The sequence below is a fragment of the Uloborus diversus genome, chromosome 3 (genome assembly GCF_026930045.1).
Source record: "Uloborus diversus isolate 005 chromosome 3, Udiv.v.3.1, whole genome shotgun sequence".
Taxonomy (NCBI): domain Eukaryota; kingdom Metazoa; phylum Arthropoda; class Arachnida; order Araneae; family Uloboridae; genus Uloborus; species Uloborus diversus.
This window is the reverse complement of record NC_072733.1, coordinates 76,064,911-76,082,776: the sequence shown is the minus strand read 5'-3', so window position 1 is coordinate 76,082,776 and position 17,866 is coordinate 76,064,911. Positions and strand designations below refer to the sequence as shown.

At 32.5% G+C, this 17,866-nt stretch overlaps 1 protein-coding gene across 2 annotated transcripts in view; it reads left to right on the top strand.

The window, feature by feature from the left end:
* LOC129218119 (WD repeat, SAM and U-box domain-containing protein 1-like) overlaps window positions 1-17,866 on the top strand; it is a 73,382-nt gene that overhangs the window by 29,709 nt on the left and 25,807 nt on the right. Inside the window, exons 2-4 of one of the 2 annotated variants that reach the window (XM_054852326.1) lie at window positions 3,544-3,820; window positions 8,816-8,949; window positions 9,034-9,233. In XM_054852326.1, coding sequence (XP_054708301.1) covers window positions 3,554-3,820; window positions 8,816-8,949; window positions 9,034-9,233 — 601 coding nt within the window. In that variant the 5' untranslated portion in view covers window positions 3,544-3,553. Of the gene's footprint in view, window positions 1-3,543; window positions 3,821-8,815; window positions 8,962-9,033; window positions 9,234-17,866 lie in introns of both variants that reach the window. The other variant, XM_054852325.1, reaches the window with a different exon arrangement.

The following is a 17,866-nucleotide window of genomic DNA, read 5'->3' as shown; positions in this document are numbered from 1 at the left end:
GCCAACAAAATGCTTGGGTTCATCAATAGATTTATTTCAAACGAATCTAAGAAAGTTCTTCTGCCTTTATATAGGAGTTTAGTAAGACCTCATTTGGAGTATGCTGTTCAGTTTTGGTCGCCTTATCTGAAGAAAGATATTTTTGTATTGGAAAGGGTTCAAAGAAGGGTAACTAAATTAGTAAGGGGACTCTCAGATTTAGATTATGATACCAGACTTAATAGGCTTAACATGTACAGCCTGGAGCAAAGGAGAGTCAGAGGGGACATGATTCAGTTATTTAAATTTATCAAAATGAAAGATGTAAATGGATTAAATTTTTGCGGGAAAAGCAGAACAAGGGGTCATTGTTTTAAGCTATTTAAATCTCAGGGGCAATTCCACCGTTACGGACGTAACAATCACAGACTTTAAACACTCATAATTTCAATTTGGTTTCATAAAAAGCTACAATTTTTTTTTCTGTTGTATAGTTGGGTGTTATTAATGTTATCAAAAATTTGGGTGCAGATCGCTTTATTAGAAAAAGTAACAAAAATTAAAAACTGCCTGTTACGAACGTAACTCAGAAAACAGCAAAATGTATACATTGTCATACAATTGCCAATATTCCTGTGAATTATTCATAGATTTCTAAAATTTTCTTTGAAATACTTGTTCTAGAGATTTTAAGCTTTCAAAAACCATAAAGTTTTCATGGATACTGTTTGTAAAATTTATGATAGAAATTTATATATTTGTTACGGACGTAACAAAAAAGTGTTACGGACGTAACATGTCTGATATACTAATTACACAAAGCAAATAAAAGCTTATGTATACTAATAATTTTTGTTAAGAGTGCATTGGTCTAGATTAACACATTATTTTGACCATTTAAGTTACACTTTAATAGTTTTTAAAGATTTGGGGAGGTAGGGAGCAGCCCCCGTCCATATACCACCATGTAAATAAATAAAAAATATAAATTGGTGCGTCATAAAAAGTGAAATTATCCAAGGTGAAATTAAGCAAAACAAAAGTGGAATTATTCAGTTGCAAATAAATTTTTCAAATTTTTAACATGAACATGGAGGGAGAGCGGGGGGGGGGGGGGGGGGGGCTTCAACAAGGAAGAACTTTTACAGTTTAAGAATTTTCGATGATTTTTCTCTATCTCTCAACAAATATATTAACTGCCAAATTTCTTTTAAAGTTTAACGGTTGCCTTTGATTTCGATCGCTTTTTAATAGAATTGGCACGTTTTTGCCAAAGGTGGAAAAAAAACTGTCGAAACTGACATTGGAAAAATGCATTTTGGCCAACATTTGCCTAAGTAATCTAAATCTTGCTTCAAAACTAAATTTGCCTTATCTGAGGATCAGATGTAGCTAGTTTAATATTTAGTATTTTTAACTCTAATCTAATTATGCTTTTTAATTTAAGTTTTAAAACTATAAAATATTCAACACATCAATGAAACAGTATCTAAATATTATTTTTTTGTGGAGAGTAAATAACAATAAAAAGTAACTCAGTAACTTTGGTTTAAACTATTAAACAGGACAAATTCTTATCTCTAAGTTAGTTTTTAAATAAGAAGTAATATCAATTTGGCTATGCTTTCAGAATGATAGAAGTTTGAAGAGAAAAACTATAATTAATATCTGTAATATAAATTTAAAAAAAAAACCTTTATTGATAAAAATTACGCACAAAATGCTTTGGATTTCATCGTGTTAAATGATCAAGGAATTTTCACAAAAATCTACTGGGAGAACACTATTTTTTTTTTTTTTTGTGTCATAGTGCATTGATGAAGCAAAGTTTAAGAAATTAAGGAACCCTCTAGAATATTTTAATGCATGTTATTAAGCATTAATTGCTAATCTAGAACTATTAACACCAATTGAATTAGGATTTGGAGGACAAAAAAAAATTTACATTGAGAGGAACACCTCAGAGCAACAGTAGGATATCTTGTCTTATTCCTAGGATTACATGTCTTAATGTTGCTCTGAGGCGACAATGTGTATTTCAATAATTTTAAAAAATGAAATTAAATATCCACTAATATTTATAAAATTTTGAAAATCACAGTATCAGAAGTTTTGTTATATCATATTACATGTCATACCCTATATTTTCATTGCCTATCCTGTATTTTTTTTCTTTTTAATTGAAAATATACATGTGTTATGGATGTAACGTACTGCTTTTTGTTACGTCCGTAACAAAAAATGTTACGTCTGTAACGCCATTTTTTTAAAAACTAAAGAAATTCTAATGTTTTAAACTATGGTAAACAATTACTCTGATGAATTGCTAAAAGGACAAAAAAGGATTTCTTTCAATTTTGATTTTTTAGGAAGCAACAACAACTTTTGCTAAATTTTTGTTACGGACGTAACATTGAACTTCATTTTTTTAAAATTTTAATTGCCTAATTTCATTTTGAAAAAAAATAAAAATAAATGCATGTTATTATAGTATTATGTTAATAATTTAAGCTGTACTGCAATTAATTTTGTTTATTTTTATTTTGCTATTAGAAATAAGCGTTTGAAAATGGGGTATTTTTTTCTGATTGTTTTGAAGACCCGACTATTGTACTTCCAACTAGGAAAAAAATTTATTATTTAATTTTTATTAAAAAAGCAATGCAATATTCTGAAAATACACATTGCAAGCTTTACAATGATGTATAATATAGCAAAATAACTGCAATATGAAATTTTGACCTACTGGTTTCACTTTTCATGGAATTGCCCTCAGGCTAACTTGGAAATCAGGAAAAACTACTACTTTAGCAGGGTTGTGGGCACTTGAAATAGCTTACCGGAAGAGGCGGTAATGAGCAAGGGAGTGGATAGCTTTAAGAGGGCCATTGATCTTCATTGGGGACTAATTAATTGACTAGGACCAGCCTAGCTGGGCCCAGAGCCTGTTGCTGGTCGTCACATTTGTATTTGTATTTGAAATCCATTGGAAATGGGTTTATTTAGAAAGTGGTTGCTTTTAAATGCTCCTCTGATCTGTCAAATGATCGGATGAGCCTATGAAAAGAAACAAAATCTAACCAAACGCATTTCCAACCATTGCGATGCATTTTCGATCTTTCTCCTACGTAAATCCGATTGTTTGTACTACGTGGGAACTGACTACTGTAAATTTCAAGTCCTGTTTCTGATTTTAATACCTCTTGATATTTTTAATTATTCATTCAGACAAATCATATGTAAAATCATTACTAAAAGCTGACGTTTTTTTTCAACCGAATATCTTTTCTGAAAATCTCAAAAATGTAAAAATTTTGCAAAAAAAAAAAAAAAAAAAGAGAAAGGAACACTTAATTGTGGAACACCAATGAAACAGTTTCATAACAGATTATTTATTCAAAATTTTATTGGATATTCTTTTTAACACTAACATTTGGGATTTCAGAATCGATTTTTATTCTACTTTATAGTGTGTTAAAGATTTTAAGCAATACTTTTGTTGTGTTCAAATAATATGTACCTAATTCAGTAATGTTTGATTGTAAATCATTTAATTCTCTATAGGTGCCAAGTAATGAGTACTAGTCAAATATTTCAAGTATTAGAAGGCCATACCAGTGATATCACTGGATGTGATTTCATGGGAGATTATTTAGCTACTTGTTCCAGTGACAAAACTATTAAAATTTGGGTCTATGGTTCAAATGGACATTTTATGGAGGCAGAATTTTCACCACTTTTAGAACATACTTATGGCGTTAATTGTGTTCGCTTCTCTCCATTTGGAACCCTCTTAGCATCTTGTTCAACTGATGGAAAAGTTATTCTTTGGAGTGTATGGGTAAGATTTTCCATTAAGCATTTTTCATCCTATTGTACATTTATGTATTGTAAAAAATCTTTTATCCTTGAAGTTTGTGATAGTTTGATCCAGATACTACTTACCTCCCTGAGTAAACTTTTTTTCATGAATTCCCCTCCCCCCCAAGTCCAAAAATAGGAACAGAATAACTAACAATGCAGTAAATAGTAATGTATGTGAATATTAATAGCTATATAGATGAAAACATTTCTTCTATATTGCATTTTGCTACTGCTAATATTAGCCCTAACATTGAAAAGTAATTTTAAGGATGTATTTCCAAACACCCTACTTGATATAGTACTTTTGACTAATTTTGACCCTTTATATACAAATACAAATGTGATGACCAGCAACAGGCTCTGGGCCCAGCTAGGCTGGTCCTAGTCAATTAATTAGTCCCCAATGAAGATCAATGGCCCTCTTAAAGCTATCCACCCCCTTGCTCATTACCGCCTCTTCCGGTAAGCTATTCCAAGTGTCCGTGACCCTGCTAAAGTAGTAGTTTTTCCTAATTTCCAAGTTAGCCTGAAATTTAACTAACTTAAAACAATGACCCTTGTCCTGCTTTCCCCGCAAAAATTTAATCCATTTACATCTTTCATTTTGATGGATTTAAATAACTGAATCATGCCCCCTCTGACTCTCCTTTGCTCCAGGCTATACATGTTAAGCCCATTAAGTCTGGTGTCATAATCTAAATCTGAGAGTCCCCTTACTAATTTAGTTACTCTTCTTTGAACCCTTTCCAATACAAAAATATCTTTCTTCAGATAAGGCGACCAAAACTGAACAGCGTACTCCAAATGAGGTCTTACTAAACTCCTATATAAAGGAAGAAGAACCTTCTTAGATTTGTTTGAAATAGATCTATTGATAAACCCAAGCATTTTGTTGGCTTTGTTACTAGCAATACTGCACTGTTGACTAAACTTGAAGTCCTGATTTATTAAGATACCCAGATCCATAACATTTTCTGCCTGATTTATGACTGAACCCTGTAAACGATATCTCATACGCTTATTTCCATGACCTAAGTGTAGCACTTGACATTTCCCTACATTAACTGCCATACCCCATTTATCTGCCCACTTAGTAATATGATCTAAATCCTCTTGAAGCTGTTTTACTTGTTCTTCATTTTCGACAATCCCCATAACTTTTACATCATCAGCAAAACAATTCATGCTTTCAGAAATATTTTCATTAATGTCATTCATAAATATAATAAACAAAAGAGGCCCTAAAGCTGATCCCTGAGGAACCCCACTTAAAACTTCACTCCTATTAGAATGATTTCCTCTCACAACTACTTTTTCCTTCCTACCAGTGAGCCAATTTCTAACCCAAAGTAATGTATTTCCTCCTATTCCTATGTCAGCTAACTTGCTGAGAAGAGCAACATGCGGTACCTTGTCAAAAGCTTTTTGAAAATCAATATAAACAATATCCACACATTTTTTGTTATCTAAAGCTGAGGTAACCTTGTCGTAGAAATGCAATAAATTAGTAGTACAGGATTTACCTTTCCTGAAACCATACTGCAAACTAGTCAACAGACTATTAGACTCTAAGAACTTCATGATCTTAATTTTGATCAAAGTTTCGAAAATCTTACAAATCACTGAAGTCAAACTTACAGGTCTGTATTTCCCAGCATTACCTTTAGACCCCTTCTTGAAGAGTGGCGTTAAATGCCACCAAGTTGCATATCAGCTGCAACAAACACAAAAAACACAAGCAAAAGCCTATGCCTTTTGTGTAGTAAGTTTTGAGCCAACAGTTTCGACTATTATTTCTATTCAACAACATATCATTTAACACTTATTATTCAACTTCTCTCCTGTAGATAAAAGTACTTAGGTGATTTCTGGAATTAAAGTTGAATTTATTTCTGATGAACTTGTACATGTTGGTTGCTGTCATTTTTTTCAAACTTGGTATAATGTTTTTTTCGTGAATGTAAGTTCAAATTCTATATGTGAAAACACTTTTGTTGTAGAAAATATAGAATATCAATATAAAATTTGGATTTATATGTTTGTTGCATTAATGCTAAATTTGTCAATTTCTTCTCTAATATGAAAATCTGAAAATATTCATCTAACCAGGAAACCACTCGATCAAAGAAATTTGACACCAACATTATCAATTCCTATCATTGAAGCTTGTTGTCTCTAATAAGTTATACACAGGGCCATCGCTAGGTCAAAAAACTGGGGGGGGGGGGGGGGGGGCGTAATGCATTTGATGGCTCCTTAATTGTTGTTTCAAACGCACGTTCCAATGTGCAGAGAGGAAAAGAGAGAGAGTAGATTTAGCTTCTGGTTTAGCAGGGAGTCATATTACTAGACCTTAGTGCTAGCAATATAAACTAATTCGTAAGGTTAATATTCAATCTGAAACAGGTGGTGTCAGAGAGTTACCTCCTAGCATTTTTTCGAAATTGAAGGTATAAAAATGCAGTTTTAGATTTTATTTTAGGGTGGGGGAAGAGGAGAGGAGGTGTTGGATAGCCTCTCCCATTAAGTTTTCCAAATTTAAGTTCCCAAAACACAATTATAAGTTATTTTTGATTATGTTCAAGAGAGGGGGGGTTCGGAAATCTCTCTACTGACAATGTCCGGAATCTTGAAAAAATTTTCAAGTGGGTAATTCTTTGGTATCGCGCAATTACAGATTAGAACAATTTATAAGTTTTTATTGGAATTAGCCTAAGTTATTATTTTTTTAATTTATCATATTATTTGTGTATAACAAGTGTATCCACAGTAAACAAAATTTGCATTTGATAGTTCACAAACAATTCATACATTTTTTAGAAATTTTTCAATGCTTGGTAAAGGATTTACAGAAAAAAGAAAAAATTAAAAGTGATGCTTAGTCAAACTTAAATTACTGTGAATCTAAATCATGATTTTTTTTCCTGTGGTTCGATTGACTACTACATGTTATATTATAAAAAATATTTGTTGCTGAGAATATACTCATTAGTTAATATTTTTATTTGCCATTTAAATAGAAATAACGGAATTACATCAATGGTAACAAAATTGCATCTTATTAAACTTAAACTTTTTAAATTCATAATTTTATTTTTAATAAGAAGATAAAGCATAAATATTGCTCACATTTTACTTTATGTCTGTGGGGTAAAAAGTACTAAAAACTGCTAAAAATCACATAAAACACTGAATAACTTTTTCTAATTAAAATATCAATGTAAATTATAGCCTATAGCCTTTCTCAATAAATGGACTATTCCACACAAAAATAATTTTTCAATTCGAACCAGTTGTTCCTAAGAGAAGAGCGTTCAAACAAACTCTTCAGCTTTATATTATTAACATAGATAAAATGCAATATAAGGTATCACCAAATTAGACGGGATTGTGGTTTGACATATTTATTTATATACTTTAGCTCTTCATTATAAAGTGTAGGGGGAGCACCAAAAAAAATTCAATGCTTAGTGCCTTCAAAAGTCATAGTCAGATTCTGCCTTTGATTGCTCAAGTGTTTAATAACACTGTTAGATATGCATATTAAAAATGGATCTAATAAGATTTATCAGCAAAGAACATTTTTCTTTAATTGAAGAATAATATGATGTACATGCTAAGAGCAAGAGGCACCACATTATTATTATTTTTTTTGGAAACATATCAGAGTAATTGATTAAAAAAAAAAAAAAGAATGCCAAGCACTGCCAATCTAGATTAGGTACATAGCATTTTCTGCATTAGCACAGAGAAAATAAATCTTTTACAGCAAATCATATACATTCTTGCTAACAATTTTATTGCTTCAAGATACCACTGATGAGTTCAAGGAATTTAAGTTACACAGAGAGAACTAAAAGTGGGGAAAATAGACATCAATTTTGATGGTGTGGAAAACTGATTCCAGAAACTAAAAAAAAAAAAAAATCCCATAAAAAATGTGGTTTATTTAAAGAAGGGGAGAAAACAATTCTTATTTTTGTCTGTAGGAAGATTAAATTAAGAAAAAAGATAAAATCAAAGCTCATCATAATTTTTTTTTCTTGAGAAAAAATAATTACTATTAAGTAAAATGATCTGCAGATGTGAATTTAAATTATGAACTTAAACGTAAATGCACTTAACTTATTCTTACAGACTACACAATTTGCATCAAAAAAGTATTTGTTTAATTAAGATTTTGTCTTTGCATGTTGTGGCGTATTCGTAATGATTGTGTTACGAGTCGCCAAGTAACAACACAGTTTTCAAGGACTAGAAATTTTTTAGTGCAATCGGGACTATTAGAATATACAAGTATTTACACTATTTACAGTCGTATTCAGCAAAATGAACATACACAGTTCTTCGGCGATACTTTGCCTTAAGCAGAGTACTTCGTAGGAAAATGTGAACAGTTGGTAAACAAATGATGATATGGCAAAACAACGATTGTGCCTCTTGAACACAATTCCGCACTTGTAGAAATTTTGTCTTGTACCCCAGGTACCCGAGACCACTGAGGTTTTTTTTTCAATCCACAAAAATTTTCTTGGCACCGGAGCCAACCAGCGTGCCCGTGCCAAGTTTAATTTTTTTTTAATATGTGGACTTCTTGGTGTTGCGATCTTAGCTTACTCAGGAAGAGATTTGATTTGCTTGACCACAGGCACCAAAAAGTCTACACCCTTCCACTGCACTCGGCATCACGGCACAAGATCACACGCGACCGTGAATATTGGCCTTCAAAAGATGCGACACCGCCAAAGGACCTAAGGGTGTCCCAGCCTATTCACTACTCAGACTGGACGGCATCGTAGTTCAATCATGGTGACCTCTCAAGGTCGGCCAGCAGTAGGGACAAGTGGAAAGGAGCACGTCATAATGTATGCTTATTGTAATATTTTATGAATGTTTGAATTTCTTTTTATGATTCATAGTTCTTCAGACATTCAATGTTAATTTTAAAGCCTCCCTCCTCCTTTTTTTCCAGGATGGAATGAAAGTGTGTGAAATGAAACATTCAAGTGGCTCACCTATTCGTGTTTGTTCATTTTCGCCTACTGGTGCAATGCTTGCAACTGGTGGTGATGACGAAAAAGTATTCTTATGGGATGTTGCAACTAAGTCAGCAATTAGGTATTCTATTAAGACATTATCAGATGTTATTGTTTTTTTTTTTTTTCTACAACTGCTTTTTACTTTGCTTAGAGTTCTTGAAAGACATGAAGCTATGATTATGGCTTTGGCATTTTCCCCAGATGGTGCATTCTTGCTTTCATGTTCAACAGCTGGTGATATTTTGTTATGGGATGCTCGCTATGGTCATGGAAAATGTTTAACATCCGTAACTGATGCACATGATTTAGGGGTCCTTTGCTGTGATTTCAGCCCACAATATGAGGCAGTTTGTGAGTATATTTTGAATATTGATGGTTGATTTCTTTCCATTAAAATGATATGCCTTAATAATAATATGCCTTATATATTTGCTGAACTTATCATGCACTATTTATTTATGCACCAATATTCATTCATCCTAAATACAAGAATTATTTTTAGGGGAGCATTCATGTACTTTATTCATATACTAATGAAGCGTAAGGGGTTACTTAGAATATTGTCAGTTAGAATAACTTTGAACCATATAGGTTAGCTTTGCACCACTTTATGTTTTTTATTTATTAGCATAGAAGAAATTGTACACACTTACAAAAGAGGTTGATTACAGTTTTAATACTAAACACTGCTACTTTTGTAATTCGATAATATCAAGTTACTGTCTAGAAGCTATTGAATGCCATTTTTCCGGTTCAAAGTTATACTACTTTCGTTAAAATAATTCATTATGCATCATATTTTTGACATAGTATAACATTACCTTGAGTGGCAGGATAACTTTGAATCAAGCTGATAGATCATTTGAAGAAAGTGGTTTTATAATGATTATTTCTTTCTTTTCGGTAACTATACAAATACATATTCGACAACCAGCAACAAGCTCTGCGCCTAGCTAGATGGGTTCTATGCAATTTATTAGTCCCCAATAAAGGTCAATGGCCCTCTTTAACCCATTAAACGCCAAAGCTCCCATTGCGGGAACATCTACTTTAATTTTTTTTTCTCTAAAGAAATTTGAGTTATTTATTAAAAAAACATTCCACGTGAATTTTAACAAAACGGAGTATATTATAAAAAAAAATTCAGTAAAAAATTTGAATTTTATACATTTTTCTACATTTTTTCAAAAAATGGAACTTTGCATTTTTTACAATAATGTAAAAAACTAAAAAAATCTAAATTATTGGATTCTTAATTTGTTTCAATTGCTCTGCATATTTAAAGCAAATATTCCAACAAATAACATACGAAAAACCCGGAATGAAACGATTAGTTTAAAGCCATGCTAGAAGCGCTTAAAGTTTTTGCTCCCGGAGTGGGAGCTTTGGCGGGGACCGGTAGCATTCTTCCTCTTTTATGTGTGAGGGCTTACAATAAAGAAAGGAATGCTGCTAGGCAGAAAGGGGCAACCTACGTCACGAAGCACGTGTACTTCTTTCGGGTCTTTCAAAAAAGGATTCTTACTATGTTTTGTTAATGTTTCCACTATTCTCAAGATAGTTTGACTGATAACAGAAAATATACTGAAAGACTGCCCATTCAGTAAAAGTACGTTATTAGTAACAAGTGAAAGAGGGTGTTTCGAATCCATTCAAACTGTGAGAACATCAGTGTGTAAAATGGAAGGATAACAAAATAGTATGTTTAGCTTCGAATTTTGAGACAGAAGCTCCCTTAGTAATTGTCAAAAGATGGTGTTTTGAAGAAAAAAGAGAATGGATTTGCCTCAACCGCATTTAATTTCCTCATATAATAAAAATATGGGTGGTATGATCTCTTAGATCAATCTCTAAGTACGTACAGGCCTCATATCAAAAGAAAAAGATGGTGGTGGCCTTTTTTTTACAAACACACGAAATATGTCTGTAGTAATAGACTGGAGAATGCAAAAAGAGTTCCAGGGGGAAATGACGTAACTAACATTTTTAAGGTATATAACTACAGTTTCAATGAAAAGTTCAAAGGAAGATTACGTAAATCCCCAGTCAGGGCCTTGCGAACCAGTAAACTCTACTGTAAGTTTTGATGAAGTAAAATATTTTATTATAAACGCGGAAAAACAATCTTGATGTAAATAGTGTAAAAAGAACACTAACCAAGCGGTAAAAAATGCAATGTAATACTGCATCAATACTGCACCAGATTTTTTTCAAAAAAAAAAAAATGTTGATGATCAATAAATTGAGTAAGTTTTTTTCCTTTTTATTTATAGTTTGTTTACTTTTAGTGCTTCTCTTTTTGCTTGAAATGCAAATGAAATATATAAAAGAACAATAATATAATATTTGAGACGCGACTCTTTTAAAACGAGATCGAAAAAGGAGTAGAAAGGAAACCGAACGCGGTAGAAACGCAGTTGAGGCAGCGGATGTTTTCCCCCTTCAAAGCGCCAAAGCTCCCACTACGGGAACAACCTATAATTTCTAAACGGTTGCAGTTTTTTTGAAAATTTCAACTGCACTGTACTATTAATATGTATCTTTTATGAAAATAGTAAATTTTTCTAGATTTTTTAATGTAGTTTATATAGCGGCGTTCAGGGGCGGACTGGCCACGTGTGAGATGTGGAAAATTCCACATGGGCCGTCCTTAACTCGGGCCGTTTTCTGTGCATTCAATGTGTACGTGCCGTTTTTCTCAATTTTATTTTAAAAAAAAGTTTTCAGCTAGGCCGGCCGTTCTGGTGTCGAGGGCTGCAGCCAGAACTGCTCTTTTTTGGGTGGGGGGGGGGGGGGGCGGAGGGAGAGGAGGACAGCCACTCCTTTTCCAACGGTCACTCTCAGGACGTTACTGTGTTCTTGCCTAACTATTACCGTATCTTGTTACGTAGGGGACAATGTCTTTGTTGGGTGGTCTTCGTCCGAAGCGAAGCCTTCAGGGTCCATGGGTGTCTCTCGTATCTGTTCGGGATTGATGTTTCCTGGAATTCTGGTAAGGAGTTTTATTGGGGGTGGGGATCTAAGAATAGAATGAATAGGAGCAAAACGTCTGCTAAAAAGCTTTTTTTTTTCCTTTTCATCCTTCGTTTTTTTTTTCTTCTGTTTCCCAGCACTTTGCAATAGATAGATCCACGACTTTCTCAACCAATTAGATAATTTTGAGAACTCCACAATTTTGTCTCCGAGGAAAAAAACAAGTCATTTGTTATACACCGTGTTGACTGCTCAATGGGATTGCATGCGTTTTAAACTCAAGGGTGACAAGAATTTTTTTTAGGTAAGTTTAATATTTTTAATCATCATGTGTTTTTTTAATTTTTTTTTTTTTTTTGTCATCAGCACTTTAAATAATAAGAACTTGAACTGTCAGTTATAATTATAACAAATTGACGGTGTTACACAAAAATGGGTCAACCCACCAAGCAGTACTTTTGAGTAAATTGAGTTCTAAACTGATCTTCATAGATGGCATATTAATGGAAATCGTCTTTGTATCCCCGTAGTGTATCAGTTTATCTGCCAACCTATGTGAATAACTCATTATTTTTTTGAAAATTTTTGTTGGATAACTCATTTTTGTATAACACCGTCCAATTCATCTATTTTCGTTTAGCAAAGATAAAATTTATAAAAGAACAAACAGTATAAATATTTAAAACAGTGATTTCCAACATTTTTTTATCCGTCGCCCCCTTACCTTTTTCCTTGAAAAAAGCAAATTTTAGAGGAACGTAAAATCGATATTAGGTATTTTTTGCATACAGTGAAACCTGTGTAAGTTGACCACTCGCGGTGCAGTACTTTGGTGGTCAACTTATAAAGGGCAGTAATGATTTTTTGAAATATTTTTTGTCATTTCTCGCACCGTGTATTCATTTTTCGAGGAATTCACCCTTATTACTCTTTCTGTTCAACTAACTTTCATTGTTTAACATTATTGAAAGTGAAACCATAATTAAAAATACTATTCAAATAGTTTTATTATTTTTTCCTTGTTTTAAACTATATTAGACGTCGTAGTTTTAGAAATTCCATGTGTGCCAGCTAATTTTCTCTGACTTTCTCCTTTTTGAATTCATTTTAATATTTCATACTTCTTATTAATTTCAAATTCAAAACTTTCTTTTTGAAGCCTTTTTATGTAACACTTACAGCCCAAAGAGCAACAAGCTCGACTCTCTCAGTTCATAAAGGCAAAATTAAAATGTCCTATATCTTAATCCCTTACACTCGAAATAAGCCAGAAGGGCTCTTTAGCAAGCCCAGATCTGCGTACCCGCAGTGCGGGGGGGGGGGGGGGGATCACTTCCTCTAGGGAGCTGACGGCCCTAGAAATTGAAGGGAAAAAACTAGCATTGAGACTTATTAACTTTACAAATAGACACTGGGCCACTAGGGAGATGCCCTACCCATTTTGTTGCAGAGGGCCCAAAATGTACAGATCCGGGCCTTAGCGCAATTCCAGAATTGCCACAACCTATTGCAACTGAAAGAAAACACTTTGTACTTTTCTACTGACACCTATTTTTATTGAACAAAGTTCAAAAAACTATCTCAAATAGAACAACAAATGAAAACAAGTTTGGAGAATAAAGAGCAGCATAAGCTTTATGCTGCTGTTTAGTTAGTAAATTGCTAGTCCGTCATCAAAGCATTAAAAACATTCTTGGAAAGCTATCAAATAATTATACAATAATAATAAATTAATGAATAATAAAATTAAATAATTTACTGAAGAAAGTAAAAAAAAAAAAAAAACCAAGTGATAAACTTACAAAGGTTTTTTTTTACAATGCTCCAAACCAAATTTGGCGTACATTAGTAGTCAAGATAGACAGGTGGTCAAGTTACAGAAGTTTTCCTTCATTATATAAGATAGGACTAATTCTGTTCCTGACAAAAGAGGTCAACATAGACAGGTGGTCAACTTACAAGGGTGGTCAACTCTACAGGTTTTACTGTACTTAATTTTAATTTAAAGCCTAAATACTGTACCAATTTTATCCAATTATTGTTACACACATTTTTTATGTCTTTTTTTCAAGAGTAATTAATTTTTTAAGGGAGATAATAAACTAAGATTATTAATATACTTCTCAAAGACAGCAGAACATTTTTCTCTCTCTCCCCCCCCCCCCCCTTTTTTTGGTATGAAATTTAGGATTTGGAAGAATAATAAACTTGTGCAGTTTAAACTTGAAGAAAAAAAAAAGAGAGAGAGAGAAGGGTTTGTTCCGGTATCCAGAACCTGCCCTGAGTACAATTCGTATGCTTGTCCAAGATATGAGGATGTGCATGGCCCTCCTGAACTTAATTCATTTCTTTTTTACACTCATGATTTTTTGTTTAACCCTTTCTCAAGAAAATTTAGAAGCTCTCATGTTGATGTCTTTAGAGAAGGACATTTTAAATAGATTCAGAGGATACCATTGATGCTGTTGCTCAACAAAGTAGACTTTTTTTTGTAAGAAAGATTAATGTTGTAGAAATGTGTTTTTTTTCTCGCGATTTCTTTTATTTTTATCTTTAGTACCAAGTAGTCTTTAACGGATATTCATAATCTATTACTTTTAAGGAAAACAATATAAGTTACATGCTTTGAAAGAAATCTTTTGATAAAATTAAAAAGGAATGTTGAAAAATTTAAGTAATTATTATGTCTTAAATACTGTAAAATTTTGTTTCCCTATCTTTTAAAGGAATACACTGAGTTATAGAAGAAGAAAAAATTAGGTTCTTTAACCATATTTTAAGTATTTAATAATATTTCATCAAATTATCTTTATTTTTGAAGTTTTTTTTTCCTGTTAACTGATTTGTAATGCTTGTTTATAGATATTTCTTTCTTAGCTAGATTGATAAGTGTAATTGCTTTAAGTGTTTTTGCCCATTTTAATCATAAATAATGTATCTATTTTTACTTATATTTTTAATGTTACAATCTTAAAAGCAAATCTAAAATTTCCGAATCTAAAATGCAGTATTCCCAGAAACTATTAGTTTTTAATTTATTAGTAGCACTACCATATTGCAACTAGTACGAAAAGTACATTTTTAAAAATCTTATCATCATATACTTTTCAATTTTAATGTTATTACTCAGTGTCAAATTGATAAATGCAATGTTGAAATTCGTTAAATAGCATACTTTCAAATTTCGGATAAAATTTTTCCGGATAAAATGATAAGATTTAGCACTAATTTGAAATTTACAAAGTTATAAAATTTTTCAGTTTGATGAAATTAGGGCCTTGTATGAAAACATTTTCACTGATTCTTGAAGAGTAATATTAATTTTGTCATTTTTAGTTTATTACTCGAGTAACTTTTTTCAAATATTATTTCGTTTTCATTAATTTTGCTTAATTTATGTCATTAAAAAGGTTTAAGTCGGACCATTTCTGTGTTGTGCTTTCTTTTGTTACTCGATTATTATTTATTTTCAGCAAGCATGTAAACTCGTACAATAGAAGTATAAATTGTTATATTTTTGGTTTAAGCGGTTGAGTTTCACTTTGTTGAACATCTTCGTAGGTTAAACTCTAGTTGAACATATTTACTTACGAAAAAGAATACGCACATCTTATTGCTTTTCCCAATACATTTCTTCGTTTTCACTTTAAATCTTGGAAGCTGATAAATAAATTGTTCTTACTTGAAAACGTTGTGTCAGTGGAATATTATTATTAAAGGCAAGTTAATATGTAGCATAGGCCACATATATACCATAAAGCACAAGCACTGCCAGAACTTGCTTTCTGTGGAGAGGGGAGGGGAGTTTGGTCATAACCATCTTTACATGCATATAAACTACCGTATTAAAATTATTGGCAATATAAATCTACGTTAAAACCAAGGGCCTTGCGAGGAGACCGCAATCCCCACACCCCAAGTGTATATCCCATGATTTTCACTTTAGTTCTTAGAACCTGACAAATAAATTTCACTCACTAGATAACATTTTGAGAGATACCTTTGAAAATCAGTTTTCTCACTGAGACAAATGGCGACTTTTTCGGGCGAAATTCTTCTTTTTTTTTTTTTTGTAGATTAATTCGGGCTTATCCGATATTTCCGATCAGTTCTCACTGTCTCATGATCTGTGATGTATTCATTCTGAACGGATATATTACATTTGGTTTACATGAAAATTTTCATTAGTTTGAATACGTACAATACAATTTTAAGAAAAGACTTTAAAAAAAAAAAAAGTTTTTTTCTGAAGGGTAAATAGTACCGCTCATGGCCATATGAGGTAGTGAGAAGCAAGGGATGCAAGAGGAAAATTTGAAAATTTGGAGATAACCAGTACAAATGGTAGGTGGACCCCTCCTCTGTCTTGGGGCAAGAGATAGTACCAGCAGCCCTGGTAGGTGCCGCTGTACAGCATGATTTAGAAAAAAATTCAATGAAAGCCTACCTAAGATGTAATCTTTATACGAATTTTACTCAAAACTTGAAAATGTCTGCTTACACCCCTTTGCTTCTCACTGCCTCAAATGTATTACGTTTTGTTTTAAATAAGATTTTTATTCACTTTTACATAAACGAAATACTCTTAAATGCGGCTTTTCAAAGAAGCCACACAGTTTTCACAGTGGTTTTTTTATTGCGTAGAGCAATTTAAGCTTGCAAATATTTTTGAGAAAGTTAGATCCTTGAAATATCATCTGTATATTATGGGCGTTTGCTGTATGCTTAGTTTAAATCAATCTGCCCACTAGTTTGCTTGAAATGAAAAGTTAAATAAGGATTTCTGAAAAAAAAAAAAAAAAATCTAGGTATTTCAGCGGGGGGAGAGAGGTGAGGGCTGCTGGGGGGGGGGGAGGAACCTTTTTTTTTTTTTGAAAAAACACACTAGAAACTTTTTAGGTTTGGAAAACTACAGCCAAACGTTTTTGGATGGGGCCGGCATGAATTTTTTTTCCACATTAAAAGTTTAGGGCCTGTCCGCCCCTGGCGGCGTTTAATGGGTTAAGCTATCAACCCCCTTGCTCACCACAACATCTTCCGTTAAGTGCCCACAACTCTACTAAAGTAGTAGTTTTTCCTAATTTCCAGGTTAGCCTGTTATTTGAATAGCTTAAAACAATGACCTCTTGTTCTGCTTTCTGTGCAAATATTTAACCCATTAACATCTTCCATTTTGATAAATTTAAACAACTGAATCATTTCTCATCTGACTCTCCTTTGCTTCAGGCTATACATATTAAAGCCTGTAGATGCAGTAATACTATTAAAATTTGAGCTGGGCAGTTAAAATATAGAAAACCAAAATTACCCTGAATTACTGAATTTTTGTGCAGGAAAAAAAGCAAATTTGTAATCTTATGAACAGTCATTATTTAAGACTACTTTCATTACACTCGAAGGAATATTTTTTCAGTTAAATTTTATATTGTGTATAATTTTTTTTTAAGTTGTTGAATGCAGTGCAGGGTTCCTGTGGTCCCCCAAAAGCCCATTTAAAGGCCCTAGTTGAAGGTATTGTCTGTAGGGGCCCCTCTTAAGACAATATTTAGTATTCAAAAGCCCTAAAAATTAACCCAAGGCCCTATTTTTTTGTGTTTGGGTCAATCTATGTTAAAGCAGCAGAAAAAAAATATATCTTTTCATGACCATTTTTGCTTTTCATATAACTTTCGAAAATTTTACTCTTGGACTTCTTAAATTTGCATATTGTCGCCTCAGAGCAACAGTAGTGTTATTTCTTAGTGTTATTTCTAAATCTTAGTGTTATTTCTGGGATTAGATATCTTACTGTTGCTCTGAGGCAACAATATAATTTTAAAAAATCTATAATTCATAATGGATGAGTAATTAATTATTGAAATTCGTTGAAAAGTGCTTCTTTTCTTTAACTTGCCACTATTACAGAGTTATAGCGTGATTCGCCAGTAATTGACCATTTAGTGGAAGTTTCTACAAGTTCTACTTAATTTCTCTGGAAAAAACAGAAAATTGTGAAGACTATACATGTTTGT